Genomic DNA, 15,586 nt, shown 5'->3' on the forward strand with positions numbered 1-15,586 from the left:
AAAGCACACCATCCGTGGCGTGGTGCGTGAGCTTCGGTGGGAAAGGAAGGGTCTAGGTTGGCAGTGCCGACCTCTCCGACCAGAAGAGACGACCTTGCCCTTGGCGCCGGGGCCCAGCCGGACTGGCAGCGCGTGGGAGACAGCGGAGGGCGCTCGGGGTGACCGCGAGCACGAGATCGCCGCGCGGCCCGCACTTCCCCTGGGCCCGGCCTGCTGCCCGGCCCGCCGCCCGGCCCCGGGCGCACGGAGGGCAGGAGGGCGGCCGCGGTGCGCGCCCCCGGCTCCCCGGCGGCCGCCCCCGCCCCGGTGGCGCCGCTCGCGGGCGGGAGGAGAGATAAAGCGGGGCAAGGTTCTGCAACTCCGATCGGGGAGGCGCGGCTGCGATACCGGCGCCTTCGCCGGTCCCCGCCGCGTTTGTTCCAACTGTTTAAACTGTTTCGAAGCGTCTGACCCCGAGGGACCTGCGGCAAACAACTCCCAGCCTCTCGGGCGGGGAGTGTTGACTCTACTTGCGGGAAGGGCGCACGGAGCGCAGGGACCCGGTAACTCCTGCAGCCCCTTCCCGGCCCCGCAGCCGCCCAGCCGGCCCCCGGCCCCCGATCCCCCCAGCCCCCGGGCTCCGGGCCCCATCCCGCCCCCGGACCGCGAGCGGCTTGCGTCAGCCGGGGCCGGGCCGGGGGCGGGGGATTTTCGGAGCCTCAGCCGGGGCGGGCGGCCGGGCGGGGACGGAAAGGCCCGGGCGCTCGCCCCGCCCTCGGGGGCGGGAGGCGTGGCGGGGCCGGAGCCGGCCCGGCGATCGGGGCCTGACCGCGGGGAAGCCAGTGCCCCGGAGCCGCAGGAGCCGCCGCCGCCAGCGCCGCCCGGTCCGCCGCGCCTGGGCTGCCCGCACCGCACCGCCGTCGGGGAGCCTCAGCCCGGCCCCCGCTCAGCATGATGGACCTGGAGCTGCCGCCGCCGGGGCTGCCGTCCCAGCAGGTGCTGCCCCGGCCCGCCGCCCCGCCGGAGCCCCGGGATGGGGGCGGGAGCGCGAGGGGGGCCGGGGTCCCGGGGGGACAGGCGCCTCCGGTGTCTCCTCCCGTCCGTGGCCGGCGCCGGGGCTGCCGCGGGGCGGGGACGAGGGAGCGGGCACCCCAAGGGCCGGGAGGGGGCTGGGGACGCGCCCGGGGGACCCAGCGGCCGGGTGCCCGCCGCCCCCGAGGGCACCCGGGTGAAGGTTTGGGGCTATGGAGCGAGTGGGCGTCTCCGGCTGCGGAGCCCCAGCGCGGGCCCCCAAGTTGGAGCGGCCCCGGAGGCTGCGGGGCAGGAGGGGCGGGCGCTGGCGGTCTGAGCCGGCGCGGCCCGGCCCGGCCCGGCCGGCACTTCCGGGGCTGTGCGGCTCCCCCGCCCGCCCGGGAGCCGGCAAAAATGTGCCTAGTCACGGGGCCGCTTTTGGGGGGGCTGAGCTCCCCTCCGGCCGCGCCCGAGCCGCTTCCCGGCCGCGCCGCGCCCGCTGCAGCGAGGTCCCCTCTCCCCGCGGGGTCTGTCACAGAGGCAGGACGCGTGTGCCCGAGGTTCCAATATTCAGGACATCAGAGTTTGGAAGGAAGGAAAAGGTTTATTGCTTCAGAGGGCCTAGCTGGAAAAGCGGGCGAGCTAATAATTCCCAAATCCATTTAGGCATCGTTCACTGTCTAGAGGAGGGAGGAGGGGCGAGGCACCGGGGGAGGGGAGGGGGCGTACACAGGTGGCATCCAAAGGTGCCCTCGCTGGTTAGAGCCCTTTTCCAAGTCCCTGTGCTCCGGGTGGGCCCCTGCTACCTCTGAGTCTGGTTCTGGGGGTCCTCGTATGCATCTCCCCACCTCTCGTGCTGATCAAGGGGTTCCTCAAGCAGAACCCTCTAGTTCACTATCCAAACGGTGTAGCGGGAGCTATGAGCCTGCAGGCCATTAGAGAGAGTGGAAGCACGTCACTCCGTTACTGGCCGCCCCGAGCGCTCCTTTGGCCGTCGGTGAGGTCGATCTCCTAGGCTGCTCGGCCAGAAAAGCCAGCCCCCCGGGTGCGGGGCCCAGGAGGCCCCCCAGTGCCCAGCGCGTTACGGTGCCCCGACGTGCGGCTGCTAACCCGGGCCGCGCACCGCGGGGAAGTCCCCCCTGGAAGACCCGGGTCAGATCGGGGCCGGCGCGGGGCAGGAGAGGCGGGGCGGGACTCTGCGGTCGGAGCAGCCGCGCCCCTCGCCGCTCCATCCTCCCACGGTGCCTCCCGGTGACGCACCCTCCGGCGTGCGTGGCCTTGGCCTTCGTGACAGCGGCCGGTTGGCTGTCAGGGCGGCCCTCGGTTGGCCCTTTCCTGCTTTATAGCGTGCAAACCTTGCCTCGCCGGAGCCAAGGGACAAGTTGGAGCTGTTGATCGGTTGCGCAACTGTTATTTTTTTCCCCCCCAGGCGGCTTTGTCTTTGGATTTAGTGTTTCAGAATTGCAGTTTCAAAATGTGTGAGGCAGGATACTCTGTGTTGTGCTGTCAAGGGTAAGAGTTGCGAGTGTAGATTAGAATTTCTGTTGCTTTTCGGCTTTCGTATCTTAATATGGTTTTCCTTAAATGTTTGAGAATTTGCGTCAGTTTCTTAGCATGCTGCTGCTTTTATAATAAACGAGGGTGGGACACCTGTGTTTCATAGTGCTTTGCTGTGAAGGTCTGTAAATTGTTAGAAATGTGAAAATAAGTTTCTGTTCATACTTTGTAGGGACTTTTAAAGGAGTAGATGTTTATATTTCCTTTATTTGTAATTTTTTTTTTTTTGGTAATTTGACTCAAGGAAATGTGTAACTTACATAGTACAGTAAATACCTAATGTTTTAGTAAAATTTAGACTGATCTGAAGACCTAGAGTGAGGTTTTAACATACTGACAATGTATTGTGCTTTCGTGGTTTTTTTGCCCTTTAAAACTTTGTCTTGAACTTTCCCCCAGTAATGATTGTGATTGTATTCCTCTTGTTCTCACTGGTATGAAGAAGTATGCTTTCAGATTTAAGTGCTATTCAAGAGTAATCTGTATGGCCATGTATACAGTAATCTATATGACAAAAGGATATATGATGCTAATGGGCTTTCCATTTTCCTAAATTCAGGAGTTGAGGCCTAGGACTCTCCATTTTTACATTTTTTCTCTTTTCTGAGTAATTTAACATTCTATATACAGAAGTGAATAAAGGTTATATACTTTCTCATTTAAATGTGAGTTTTCTAATTTTGTTTGATAACTCCTTTTCCACCTTTATAATCAGACATCAATTAGCATACTTGAAGACAATGAAAAAAGAAAATGGAGTAAAATTTAGAATGACTTTCATATCTATAACTAATTCACATGAAATCAGTGTTGTTGGGAAAGATCTGAACAAAGAGTCAAAGTGGATTCTGACCTTTTGCCAAAGAAATTCCAGGTATGGTGTATTAGGGTATGTTTTTCACCCTCTGTGCAGAGGAGGTGTTGATGAATAAGTCAGTAAGGAGAATCTTAGATTCTTTATCTCCAGTAGGTGGAAGGAACCATCCCTTTACTCATGTCAAGGCTGTCTTGGAGAGATAAAATGTGTGAGGGATGAAACTGATCTTGGACTAGCCTGATAAGATTATTTTAAAAGAAAAACAGGACAGGCCTCCCATCTCCTGAATGAATGTTAACCAGAAAACAACTTGCCTTTTTCGATGTGAAGAAATTTCTTGAGAGACTGTGGAGGCAGGATGTAGGCATGAGTACACAACTCACATCAGTCTTTCTGCATTAAGAATAGCTTGGGCCATTTTGGAATCTCTCCTTTTAACTTGGGTTTTTATAAACAGTGTTGGGGAAAACAAAACCCTGTCTGTCTTTAGGATTACGAGGAAGAGTTAGAAGCCAAATACATTAGTTTTCATAATATTGATTTTTTATTCAGGATGAATAACACTTACAAAACTGCACGAGGAAAGGAACGATCTATAAATGTATAAGTACTACCTCTTCTCTCTTTGCTGAACAAATTTATTTAAAGAGTTTTGCGTACATAATATTTCCTCTAATTTTTCCTTCATCTGGGATGGATTAGTGTCTTAAACTTGGATGCAGGAAGAATCTGGCAATAAGATGGTAATAGGTGTGTTATTGGTCACTTACTTGCATGCTAGGCAGTACGATAATGGCTTCAAATGCATAATTTCACAGTAATCCCATGGGAAATTCTATGATCTCTAGTTCCCAGGTGAGAAAAGAGGCATGGAGAAGTCAATAGTTCTGCTTTAAAGTGACCCAACTATTAAGCAGTACAGGTGGGATTCAAGTCTAAGTAGTCTGACTTGCATAGCACTTAATCACCACTTCCAAACTGGACCAGGACTAGTTAAGTTTTGAACAGGGAGGAAAAGCTCACACTTAAAAAAACAAAACAAAACAAAACAAAACAAAACAAAAAACTGGGGAAAAGAGAGGCAGGAACAGAAGAGATTATTCATTTAATATAATAGTTTTTAAACTTTCTGGGATTTCAGCAGTGCTGAAGATTCTGACTCATTTTTTAGGAACAGTTTCCTTTTTCTTAATGAAATTTCTTAGCTACTAGAGTCTTTGTTCACCTTTATTTGCTTTGTTAGTTAGAACATTCTCCTGTTCTGTTGACTCTTTCTTTTGAATATGTATCTTTACTATCAAAGTAAGTTTGATAGTAAAGGTACATATTTATTAAAAGCCTGTGTGGCTCAGTTTGTTGGGCATCCTCCCATGTACTATAAGGTTGATGGTTTGATTCCGGGTCAGGGCACCTACCCGGGTTGCAGGCTCCATCCCATTATTATAGTGTATGTTCTACAATACTCATTTGTCACAAAGCCTCATATATGAAAGTATTTTTGTGTGTGAGTGTGTATAAGTTTATTTGACCCAAACTCTGGTAGTAGTAAAAACAAATCCAGGACATAGGATCGATTTAGAGCGCCAAATCTTTTAAAGGCCCTGTTGATAATTGACTTGTGACTAGTTATAATCCATCAATAGCCTGTAATATAGGAATGAAGGAATATACACTGAGTGGCCAGATTATTATGATCTCTGAACCCATAATAATCTGGCCACTTTGTGTGTGTGTCCGGTGCCAGCCTGGCCAGGGGGAGGGGACATATGTGGTTGGCTGGCCTGCCTGCTGGACAAACTCCTGGTCGAGGGGACATTTGCATATTAGCCTTCTATTATATAGGATATACACTGAGTGGCCAGATCATTATGCATTCAGAGATCATAAAAATCTGGCTACTTAGTGTATATCCTGGCCAGTGTGGTTCAATAGGGGTTGAGCATCTACCCAGGAACCAGGGGGTCACAGTTTGATTCCTGGTCAGGCCACAGGCCAGGGTTGCAGGATCAGTCCCCAGTAGGGATGTGCAATTATTCTCTCTCATCATTGATATTTCTATTATATCTCTTACTCCCTCTCCCTTCCCCTCAGAAATCAATAAAAACATATTTAAAAATATATTTATACATATAATTTTTTTGGCAATTTTAAGAGGTCATTCCTCTCTCACAAGCTTAGAAATAGAGACTTTGGGGTCTGTGGTATCAGAAGCATACTGAGGGAGATCCTCTCTCACACACACACACACACACACACACACACACACACACTCTCTCTCTCTCTCTCTCTCTCTCTCTCTTTCTTTTTCAACTTAGAGAAGAAAAATATCAGAACATTTTGGCTTTCAAGCCTCCTGAATCTAAGTTTTACTTTCTGCATTAGACAATTCTCTACAATGGTCTCTAAAAATCTCTTGATGTTTATCTTATCTGTGTATCATTTTTTTCGTCTCTATAACTAAATTTTAAGTTCCTTGAGAGCTGAGCATAGAATTTATGTTTCTGTTTTTTAACAGCTTTATGAGATATAATGACTGTTTATAGCGGACAGTTCAATGATTTAGTATATTCAGAGTTGTACAGCCATCACTACACTCAATTTTTGAACATTTTCAACATCAATCCACTGCCTCCTGTACACCCACTACCAGTTGTCATGGCTCAGTGGTTGACCATGGACCTATGAACCAGGAGGTCATGGTTTGATTCCTGGTCAGGGCATATGCCGGGGTTATGAGCTCAACCCCCAGTGTGGGGCATGCAGGAGGCAGCCTATCGATGATTCTCTCTCATCATTAATGTTTCTCTCTCTTTCTTCCTCTCCCTTCATCTCTGAAATCAATATATATATAAAATATATATATATATATTTTTTTTTAAAGAACCCTATATCCACTGTAGTCATTCCACAATTCTAACTTTCTTAGTCCCTTGTAAGCACTCATATATTTTCTGTATCTGTGAAGTCTGTTCCTTCTGGATGTTTCATGTAAATGGAATCATACCATATGTAGTTCTTTATGACTGGCTTCTTCCACTTAACATAATCTCTACAAGGTTTAACCATGTTGTAGCATGTCCGGTCCTTTTTTGTTGCTAAATACTATTCCATTGTAGCGATACACAAAATTGTATTTATCCTCTCATTAATTGATGAATATTTGGGTTTTCACTCTATATGTTTCTTTTTACTTCCTATAGCAATGGTCTGCTGTCTATTAGAATCACCATTAGTATTTTAAAATACTGCTGCTCAGACCCTATTCCTCATTAAGTCAAAGTCTCAGCGGATGGGACCCAGACAACAGCATTTTTTCAAGCTGCTGAAGGGATTTCCATGTGCGGTCAGATTTGAGAACCCTGCACAACCAATGCTTCGTAGCCACTGGTATTTATATTGTGACTTAGAAAATCTGGTTAGGATGTCTTACTGAAATCATGAAAGGAAGTGTTTTTATATTTGTTCACTGATCTTCACAGCCTTAAGAGCAACACCTAAATCTGAGAACTGTGTTTCAGGTGCCTGGTGAATGTTTGAAATTCAGTAAATAGAACTTGAGCTCTTTAATCGTTTGTGGAGATTTGGATGTGATTTTTTTTTTATCCAAAGGTATTCCCCACGTGGGTCAGTGGAAGTTTTTCATGTTTTGTCAGGAGTGTGGCCTGTGGTGACCTGCAGTCTGGATTATTTGGGAATAGTGTAGGAAAGGCAGTGAGAGCAGATGTTTGGGATAGGTGTAGAGCCCAGACGCCCGGATGAACTCAGCCTTACCCCAAGCAAGCTCTGTGCTCTGTATTTTCTTTGATATTTTTATTGACTTTTAGAGAGGAAGCGTGAGGGACACACAGAGAAACATCGATATGAGAGCACATCAGTAATCCCCTGCCTCCTGCATACCCCCTACCAGGGATCGCACATATAACCTGGACATGTGCCCTGACTGGGAATCAGCCAGTCACCTTTTGGTACATAGGACAGTGCCCAGCCAACTGAGCCACAGGGCTAGGTCTGTGCTCTGTGTTTTTTGAGCCTTATTATCTTTTCCCAATAAAAAAATTAAAAAACTTAAATCTACAAAGCATCTTTTAGCAACTCAACTTTTTTAATTCTCGATATCTACTTAGTAAAGTCCACTTTATATTCTGACAACAGAATGGCTACCATCTGTACTCTCCCGAATGGCTTTCTGGTTTACATATTTGGAAACTGGGGCCAACTTCTGAGTTGTTTTTGAGAGAGAAAGAGAGGGAGGGCGTGGGAGGGGGGTGGGAACAAGACGCGGAGATGTTGAGCACAGCAGTCCCGCTGAGAGACTTGAGGGTGTGGGTCTGGGTTTTGAAGCTGGCTCGGCCCCACCTTGCAGACACCATGTGGACGCGCCCAGAAGGGAGCTGCACCCTGTGCCAGGCCTCTCTCCAGTGTTGCCAAGCAGAGGCTGTGCAGCCCAGTCCAGTCTTGTCCCAGCCAACCTCCCATTGGAGGGTAGGTTTCACCTCCCCTGGGAAGCTGCCTGCTTTTCTAACTCGTCACGTTAATTCATCCCCTCCTTGTGCTTTAAGATTAAAACAAAACAAAACAAAAAAAAACGGTATTCTAGCCCTAGCTGGTTTGGTTCAGTGGATAGAGCATCAGCCTGCAGACTGAAGGATCCTGGGTTCAATTCTGGTCAAGGGCATGTACATTGGTTGCAGGCACATCCCCGGTAGGGGGTGTGCAGGAGGCGGCTGATTGATGTTTCTCTCTCATAGATGTTTCTAACTCTCTATCCCTCTCCCTTCCTCTCTGTAAAAAAATCAATAAAATATATTTTTAAAAAATAAAAAACAGTATTCTATTCCTTCACTTGTTTTTAATTTTTGTGCTGTTGTGCATAATTGTTCACTTCAAAACAGAAGAATTTCAGCGTTAACAGTTAGCTTCTATGCAATACATACTGTATCTCTCTTTTTTAAAGGTTTATTTTATTTTATTTTTATTTATTATTATTTTATAGAGAGAGGAAGGAAAGAAGGGAGGAAGAAAGAGAAACATTAATATGAGAGAGAAACATCTTTTGGTTGCCTTCTGTACGTGTCCTGACCAGGGAATCAAACCCAACCTGGGTGTGTGCCCTGACCAGGAATCGGCCCAGTCACCTTTTGGTGTACGGGAGGGCGCTCCAACCAACTGAGCCTCACTGATCAGGGCTGTACTTGTATTTTAATCATTTTCCCCATGAAATGCTCTTTTTCTTTTCTTTTTTTTTTTTTTTTTTTTGCTGGAATGTAGCCAACATTCAGGGTAGGTTAGTACCATTTTGGCCCTCACCCTCCGAAGTCTGTGTGAGAAACAGCATTGATAATATTGACTGGGTATGTAGGTGGCCTACCGATAAGAGTATGGGATTTTGCTTCACTCCGGACTTGACAATCCTCTGTCTGCTCTGCTTCAGCACAAAATTATAGCAGACATGGATGCAGAACCCACCCTATTCTCAGCCTAAGGGAACAGAGTGCAGGGGGAAAGAGCATCGTGCGTTGTGCCTTCTGTGACCAGAATCGGAGCAGAGGCGTGACGGACGGAACTACATTCCTTCAGTGCTTGACGGCTGACCTGCACTGTTGCCAGTTTTCTTACAATACTGTGGTCTTGCTGTTGTGTGCAGAGAGTGTTGAGGAAGTATCCATTTTTTTGACCTAGCGAAAAATAATATTTTTTTAACCATTAAAATTCTGGTAACGAAAACCACCCAAAATTAAAACAAGTCGTTTTTTTACTTGTCATAGGAAAATAATGCAAGAAGTTGTTTTTATTCTGGGCAGTTTGTAATGAAACACAATTAAAATCTACATTGAGAAATCAACTCCAAAGGGACAGGGCAGCTTTCCTTTGTGCTGGTTGGGCCCTCCCCTCACCCCTGACCATGTGCTCCCCCACATGGTTCCCAAGCTGAGACCAGGCCAAGAATGAACACCATCCTCTGGCTCGGATCCTTTCCTCTCCCCAGAGACAGAGACGCATCCTCTGCTGGGAACATCTCTACCAGGCTGCACGTTTGGGAGCATCCTCGCAGCTGAGAGGATGGTGACTCCGAGATGGGAGGTTCCAGGCTACATTTCACTTGAAATGACAAGTGAAATGTAGCAATTAAAAGGAGAGGGACTGAGAAGAAAAAGATTAGCTTACAGGATTTCTTTTAATGAACCCAGGAGGACTGCAGCTTTTTTGGATTATTCCTGAGTGTTATTTCTTTACAAATTGTAAATTAACAAAGACAGTGTCCCAGCCTCAAGGGGCTCACCTCCGTGTTTATCAAAAGGGGCGCTGCTAGCACATGGGCTGAAGGGGTTCTCTTTGGAGTGGAGGACGGTCCCACATTGCAGGACATTTTACCACAACCGGAAAGTGGAGCCATCCACCCCCATACAATTCCAGACATTCCAAAGTGGTGGCAGCAACCCAGTGGAATCATTGTGATGCATTCACTTCTAGAATGTTACTGCTTGTTCTCAGGAAATCTCCCTTAATCTTTAGAGAGAGGCCCCCCATCTCCTCAGAGGGCAGCCTGCACACACCTTGTATTCTAAACTGAAAGGGGGTAATGAGAGAGAGAAGTCACAGAAACTGGTGACGGCCCTAGAAACCAGAGGGACCGGGTCCACTTCACTTACTCAGGCAGAGCATCTGGTCCAGTTCCCTGAACAGAGAGCAATGCTATTTGATGGTAGTTGTTACCATGGTTTACCATTTCTTGGGCTTGTAGATGGGAAGAATTGGCCTGGGAAAGATAAACAGCATTTTTAATATTCAAGATACAGTTAAAAATCTCTTTCCAGGTCTTTACTATTAGATACTTTTTGAAGATGTCAGAGAACCAAGGTAAGAAAGTAAGGATAGCCGAGACTGGTTTGGCTCAGTGGATAGAGCGTTGGCTTGGAGACTGAAGGGTCCCGGGTTCGATTCCGGTCAAGGGCATGTACCTTGGTTGCGGGCATGTCCCCAGTGGGGGGTGTGCAAGAGGCAGCTGATCGATGACTCTCTCTCATCGATGTTTCTAACTCTCTATCTCTCTCCCTTCCTCTCTGTAAAAAATCAATAAAATATATTTTTTTAAAAAAAGTAAGGATAGCTGAAGAGGTTGATATGTAATAATTGGATGGTTTAGCACAAAAATATTGATTATGAGGACAAAGTGAGGTTGCCCATTTCTTGTCTTTTTTTCTGAGGGAAATAACTAGTGTTTTATAATATAATACACTTAGTCAACATTTGTATTGATTAACTAGAGGCCCGGTGCATGGAATTCATGCACAGGGACTGGGGGAAGGGGGTTGTTCCTCAGCCCAGCCTGCACCCTATGCAATCTGGGATCCCTCTCACAATACAGTCTCCCAACCACTCACCTGCCTTTGCCTGATTGCCCCTAGCTGCTTCTGTCTACTAGCCTGATCACTCCTTAACCACTTCCCTGCCAGCCTGATTGATGCCTTACTGCCCTCCCCTGCCAGTCTGGCCGCCCCCAACTGCTCTCCCCTGCTGGCCCGGTCACCCCTGTCCTCTCCTGCAGGCCTGGCGCCCCTCCTCCCAACTGCCCTCTGCTGGTCTGGTCAACCCTAACTGCCCACAACTGCCCTCCCCTGCAGACCATCTTGTGGTGGCCATCTTGTGTCCACATGGAGACAGTCATTTTTGACCACATGCGAGTGGCTATCTTGTGTCTTGAAGTAACAGTCAATTTGCATATTACTCTTTTATTAGGTTATATTAATCCAAATTACAAAATTCTTTAATGGGTATTTGAAGATACTATCATGTTCTCTCAAAAAATTAATTTCATTGTTAACTTGGAGTGTGCATTTATACAATAGTTCTTAAGATATAATACTTTGTTTTTAGTAGAGTACCCAAAGAATAATTTGAAGTATCGATACTGTAAATGAAGTTAAATAATTTTCTATGACTAATAGTTGGGTCATAAATTATATTAAACATGATACATTTGTTACTTTGATAACTAGAACCCTTTAATCCCAGATATCCTAAGTATACAATTAAAATACTGAATCCTGGGTGTAAATGTACACTTATTCATTCTGCAAATATTTATTAGGTATTTACACACCCTGGGGAACTTTTCAAGGCATGAAGTTATTTTGCACATCCAAGATAACGCAGCAAATATGTTGTCCTTTTTGAAGGACATTTGCTTTTCAATTTGACCCTTCTCATTAATCGATCCCTTTGCTCTGTACCCACCTGGGTTATAGGGCATGCTTCATGTCATAATGACTCTAAATTACTTTACATTTTTATCCTTCTGCTTAAGGTCTGATCTCTTCTAAAATCGGGACTGTCATCTATTTTTTTTTTCATTTTTTTATTAAGGTATTATATGTCTATTCATTTTTGTAACTGATGTCTGGTCCTATGCCTAGAACTTAATTGATAGTAACTGCTCAATAAACATGAGCATGAGCCTATTACTACGCTCTAGGAACTTTGTGTTCATATAAGCTCCTCTGTGACATATGACAGCTTCATGACTGTACAGAGGAGTAGCAGCATTTTAACTGGACTCTTTCATTAGCTCCGAATTTCACTTGGCTCAAGCTGCAGGCACCAGCTGGACGGACTGTGGCTGCATATTGGGTCACTAGGACTGGGAAGGTTATTTGGGGGTCTGTAGAGGGTCTTCAAGTGCCTGTGTATGGCATTGCAAGTATCCAGGCAGCTGGGATCACGGGAGGCTTTGGGAAGCACAAGGCACGTGACGTGGACGTGGACGTAGACAGGGAGTTCTGATGGCCTGTGGATTGTGGTTGGAGGCAGAGAGACGGTGAGGGGACTCTTCTGTGAGTGAGTGCATCAGCACACGTATTGGGATCTCTAATTCTAACTCTAAACTGTACCTTTGTTAACTGTTTAAAACCAGTTTTTGTTCTTTTGGTTTTAAGTTTGGAGGGGAGTCGATTCTCCTAATTTTGGCCCCAGGACACAACTATTTGTGCTTAAAGTTGCATGCCCTGTTAGTGCTGTGTTTTAACAGAAACCCATCTGCCAGTGTACTAATTCCACTGATGCAGGAGAGGAGGACAAGCCAGAAAATGCCGTTTTGCTGTGAGGATGGATTGTTTTCTTCAGGGAGGCACAGGGGGAGTTTCTCTTTTTCTGTTCTTTTCTGAGATTGATTTACTCTTACCATCTTCAGTCACCTCTGACAGTCTCATCCTTGACTGCCAGTCCCAATGATTGGCAGTATACACCCAAGGAAAGGAAAAAACCAGTATCCTTGCTTTTCCCTCCCAGGGGTTTTGCTTGTAAGTCCCGAGCTAGCAGAGGTGGCATCTGACAGTGTTAGTGATGGCAGATGCTGCCTCTCAGGCCCTGCACTAGGCTGGGCAAGGTGCTGAGTGCTTGAACAAGCCGGTTTTGTCATGTGCATTCCTCGTTCTGCCCTGTGAGGTAAAGAGCATTGACCCTGTCTTATAGGCAAAGAACTCGGGCCGTGAGAGGCTGATAGATTTTACAGTGGGACGTGTTTTTTTTTTAATCTTCTTTTAAGCTGTAGCTGATGGCTTCATCACAACATTCCTAAATGAAGAAAGGAACTGGGCACAAGATGGAACACACGGTACACGTTCAGCAAGTGGTGGCTGTGATTAGTGTCCCATTTCTTTTGTCAGGGATATTTGAATATATGGAGGTCATCTTAGATTATCTCCTTGAATTTTAGCCATATAACAGCATAACCATTCATGCCTCTTCTTGTTCCTTGCCATAAACGTCTCACTCTCCTATGGTCTCCCATATGCATGTCCCTGGTCACGTGTGAGGGGCTGGCTGTTGTGGTAACTGAAAAGTCCTCAAACAGAAAACCGATCCTTGCCGAAACCGGTTTGGCTCAGTGGATAGAGCGTCGGCCTGAGGACCGAAAAGTCCCAGGTTCGATTCCAGTCAAGGGCATGTGCATTGGTTGCAGGCACATCCCCGGAGGGGGGTGTGCAAGAGGCGGCTGGTCGATGTTTCTCTCTCATCAATATTTCTGGCTCTCTATCCCTCTCTGTAAAATAATCAATAAAATATACTTTAAAAAAGAAAAAAAGAACAAAGAAAACCAATTCTTAGCTAATGTGTGCCCTAGGTAAGCAGAGGGCCACACTGCCAGCTTCCCTGTGGGACCCTCGGCTTGCCTGCAGGATCCCCTGTACTGATGTGGATTGATAAACCATCTCACTGAACTCCCTCCCAGATACACTCCTTCACAGGTGGCAGAAGTCCTTATCCTGGGGCTCTGGGCTGGAAACCGAATAGTGTCCACAGGCCGGCTGTGCGAACAGAGTGAGTTTGGAGAGAGAAGTGCGTTAGTGCAAGGCTAAATCCCAACATGTTCCGAGCTGACCCTGTGGCCTTGCCTTCTTCCAAAGCCCACGCCCTCTCTTGGTCTTGTTTCTTTAGTAATAACTACCTAAAAATAACTGACCTTAAAAAAAAAAAGGAAAGATCCCTGTGAGACCCTCGGGGAGATGACATGGCTGAAAACTTTTTACACTCACCCACCCTCTTGTTGCCATGCAGATGTCTTATACATAAGCAAGTTAGGACCTCACCTTCTATTTTTTGTATGTGGTTAGGCTCAGAAGCCTGAAAATTAGACGCTTCTCATGTTCATTTGACATCTGCAATAGGGGTTGAATTTATTAATAGTATTAATACCTCACCCTGAGTTGTCCTGTACTTTACAGGGTATTTACATAGTAATGTTTTTTCATATGAAAAAAAAATTCTGTGAGAATGTGTGTCCTGTCTGGGTTTTCCCTTACAGGAACAGCACAGTGAGGTTAGGTGGTGAGGCCAAATCTAGCCCTAACTGGCACCCCATGGGTCTTTACTAAGCTGGTATTCTTTGCTCCCTTAAAGAGGCCGAGGTTATGCGGAAGCAAGAGCCTGCGCTAGTTGAGTGCCTGTAACATGAACCTGGGTTGGCTCTCTTTGTCACCATTTATTAGATGGAGGTTTTCAGGTAACATGACCTCTCCATGCTCCGGTTCCCTTCCTTCAAAAGGGTGATGATAGCACTACTTCCCACCTCACAGATTGTTATGAGCTAAACAGATAACGAATAAAAGCGCCTGGAGTAGGGTTGAGCACATAGAAAGTGCACAATGAGTGGTAGCCATTATTACTACTTGGATTGTGCCATACCTGTCTTGAATCTGGACTTAAAATATTGGCACTGTGACTCCTGAACTTATTTGAAGTGAATGTAATATGATATATTCACTAATTATAATTTCCTTTTTAAGAATTCCAAATAGCTGCCAGGCAATTGGCAACAAGTGGGTGCTGTGCATTTTCAAATGCATACATCTGAAAGCAGTTTAAATACCGTTTCCAGACTCAGGATTATTCATATCTTTAGTTGAGACAGATAACACTTTCCCATCACTTAATGCCCCGTAATTTCTACTCAGTCACACTAGATGACCTTTTCAATAAAGAATCATGGTGATTGGGTGGCATCTGGACCATAACTTTGCTGAAGAATGTTAAGTTGACTCGTTTAGTCATTTGGATTCACAGGAGTACTTTCAGGTCATTGAGGTAGCTTTTTACAAATAATTGCTAGAATAGTATAAATACTACCTAGTGAAGTTTGGAAGGGTTAATGTTCCCACTGTATCCTCAGGAAGTAGATTATAAAACAAAGGCATTGGGTTCAACAGAATCCCCCCCTAAGAGTGTGAAGGGTTCACTCCAAAGGCTTCTGCAAAGTTGCACTGTCCAAAGACATTGTCACTAGCAACCTTTTTTTTTTTAATAAATCTTCACCCAAGGATATGTTTATTGACTTTAGAGAGAAAGGAAGAGAGGAAAAGGGAGAGGGAGAGAGTGAAGGAGAGAGAGAGGAACATCATTGTGAGAAGATGAATGTGAAGGCTTCAACTGAGGATCCAGCCTGCAGCCTAGGTTTATGCCGACCCAGAATCAAACCTGAAACGTTTTGGTCCCCAGGAGGATGCCCCTCTCTCTTTCCCTCCCACTCCCTCTCCATACCTCTCTCTAAAAATCAATTTTAAAAATTAATAAAATAGCATGTCCTAATCTCAGACGGGACTGGGACCTAACGTTCTCTGCACCCTATCGCTTTGTGTCCTGAGTTTACTTGGCATTGGAACTTGGTGGGCATCAGGGCTGCAAAGGACTTCAGCTTCCACCTAATCCAGACTAAAGGAAAGAAATTAT

At 46.5% G+C, this 15,586-nt stretch overlaps 2 protein-coding genes across 7 annotated transcripts in view; one reads left to right on the plus strand and one right to left on the minus strand.

Annotated features, from left to right (window-relative positions):
- Positions 1 to 786: 786 nt before the first annotated feature.
- NFE2L2 (NFE2 like bZIP transcription factor 2) overlaps positions 787 to 15,586 on the plus strand; it is a 31,234-nt gene continuing 16,434 nt past the window's right edge. For 2 of the 3 annotated variants that reach the window (XM_045575265.1, XM_036421988.2), the window contains exon 1: positions 787 to 975. In XM_045575265.1, coding sequence (XP_045431221.1) covers positions 931 to 975 — 45 coding nt within the window. In that variant the 5' untranslated portion in view covers positions 787 to 930. Of the gene's footprint in view, positions 976 to 12,860; positions 12,975 to 15,586 lie in introns of those variants that run through there. The other variant, XM_045575266.1, reaches the window with a different exon arrangement.
- Positions 8,588 to 15,586, minus strand: part of HNRNPA3 (heterogeneous nuclear ribonucleoprotein A3) — a 38,165-nt gene continuing 31,166 nt past the window's right edge. Inside the window, exons 11-12 of one of the 4 annotated variants that reach the window (XR_004985113.1) lie at positions 10,015 to 10,121; positions 8,588 to 9,039 (exon numbers count right to left, since the gene is read on the minus strand). The gene's annotated coding sequence lies outside the window, so the exon portion shown is untranslated. Of the gene's footprint in view, positions 10,122 to 15,586 lie in introns of all 4 variants that reach the window. The other 3 variants (XR_006740445.1, XR_004985112.2, XM_036421996.2) reach the window with 3 other exon arrangements.

This window comes from Pipistrellus kuhlii, unplaced genomic scaffold, assembly GCF_014108245.1.
Source record: "Pipistrellus kuhlii isolate mPipKuh1 unplaced genomic scaffold, mPipKuh1.p scaffold_m20_p_7, whole genome shotgun sequence".
Taxonomy (NCBI): domain Eukaryota; kingdom Metazoa; phylum Chordata; class Mammalia; order Chiroptera; family Vespertilionidae; genus Pipistrellus; species Pipistrellus kuhlii.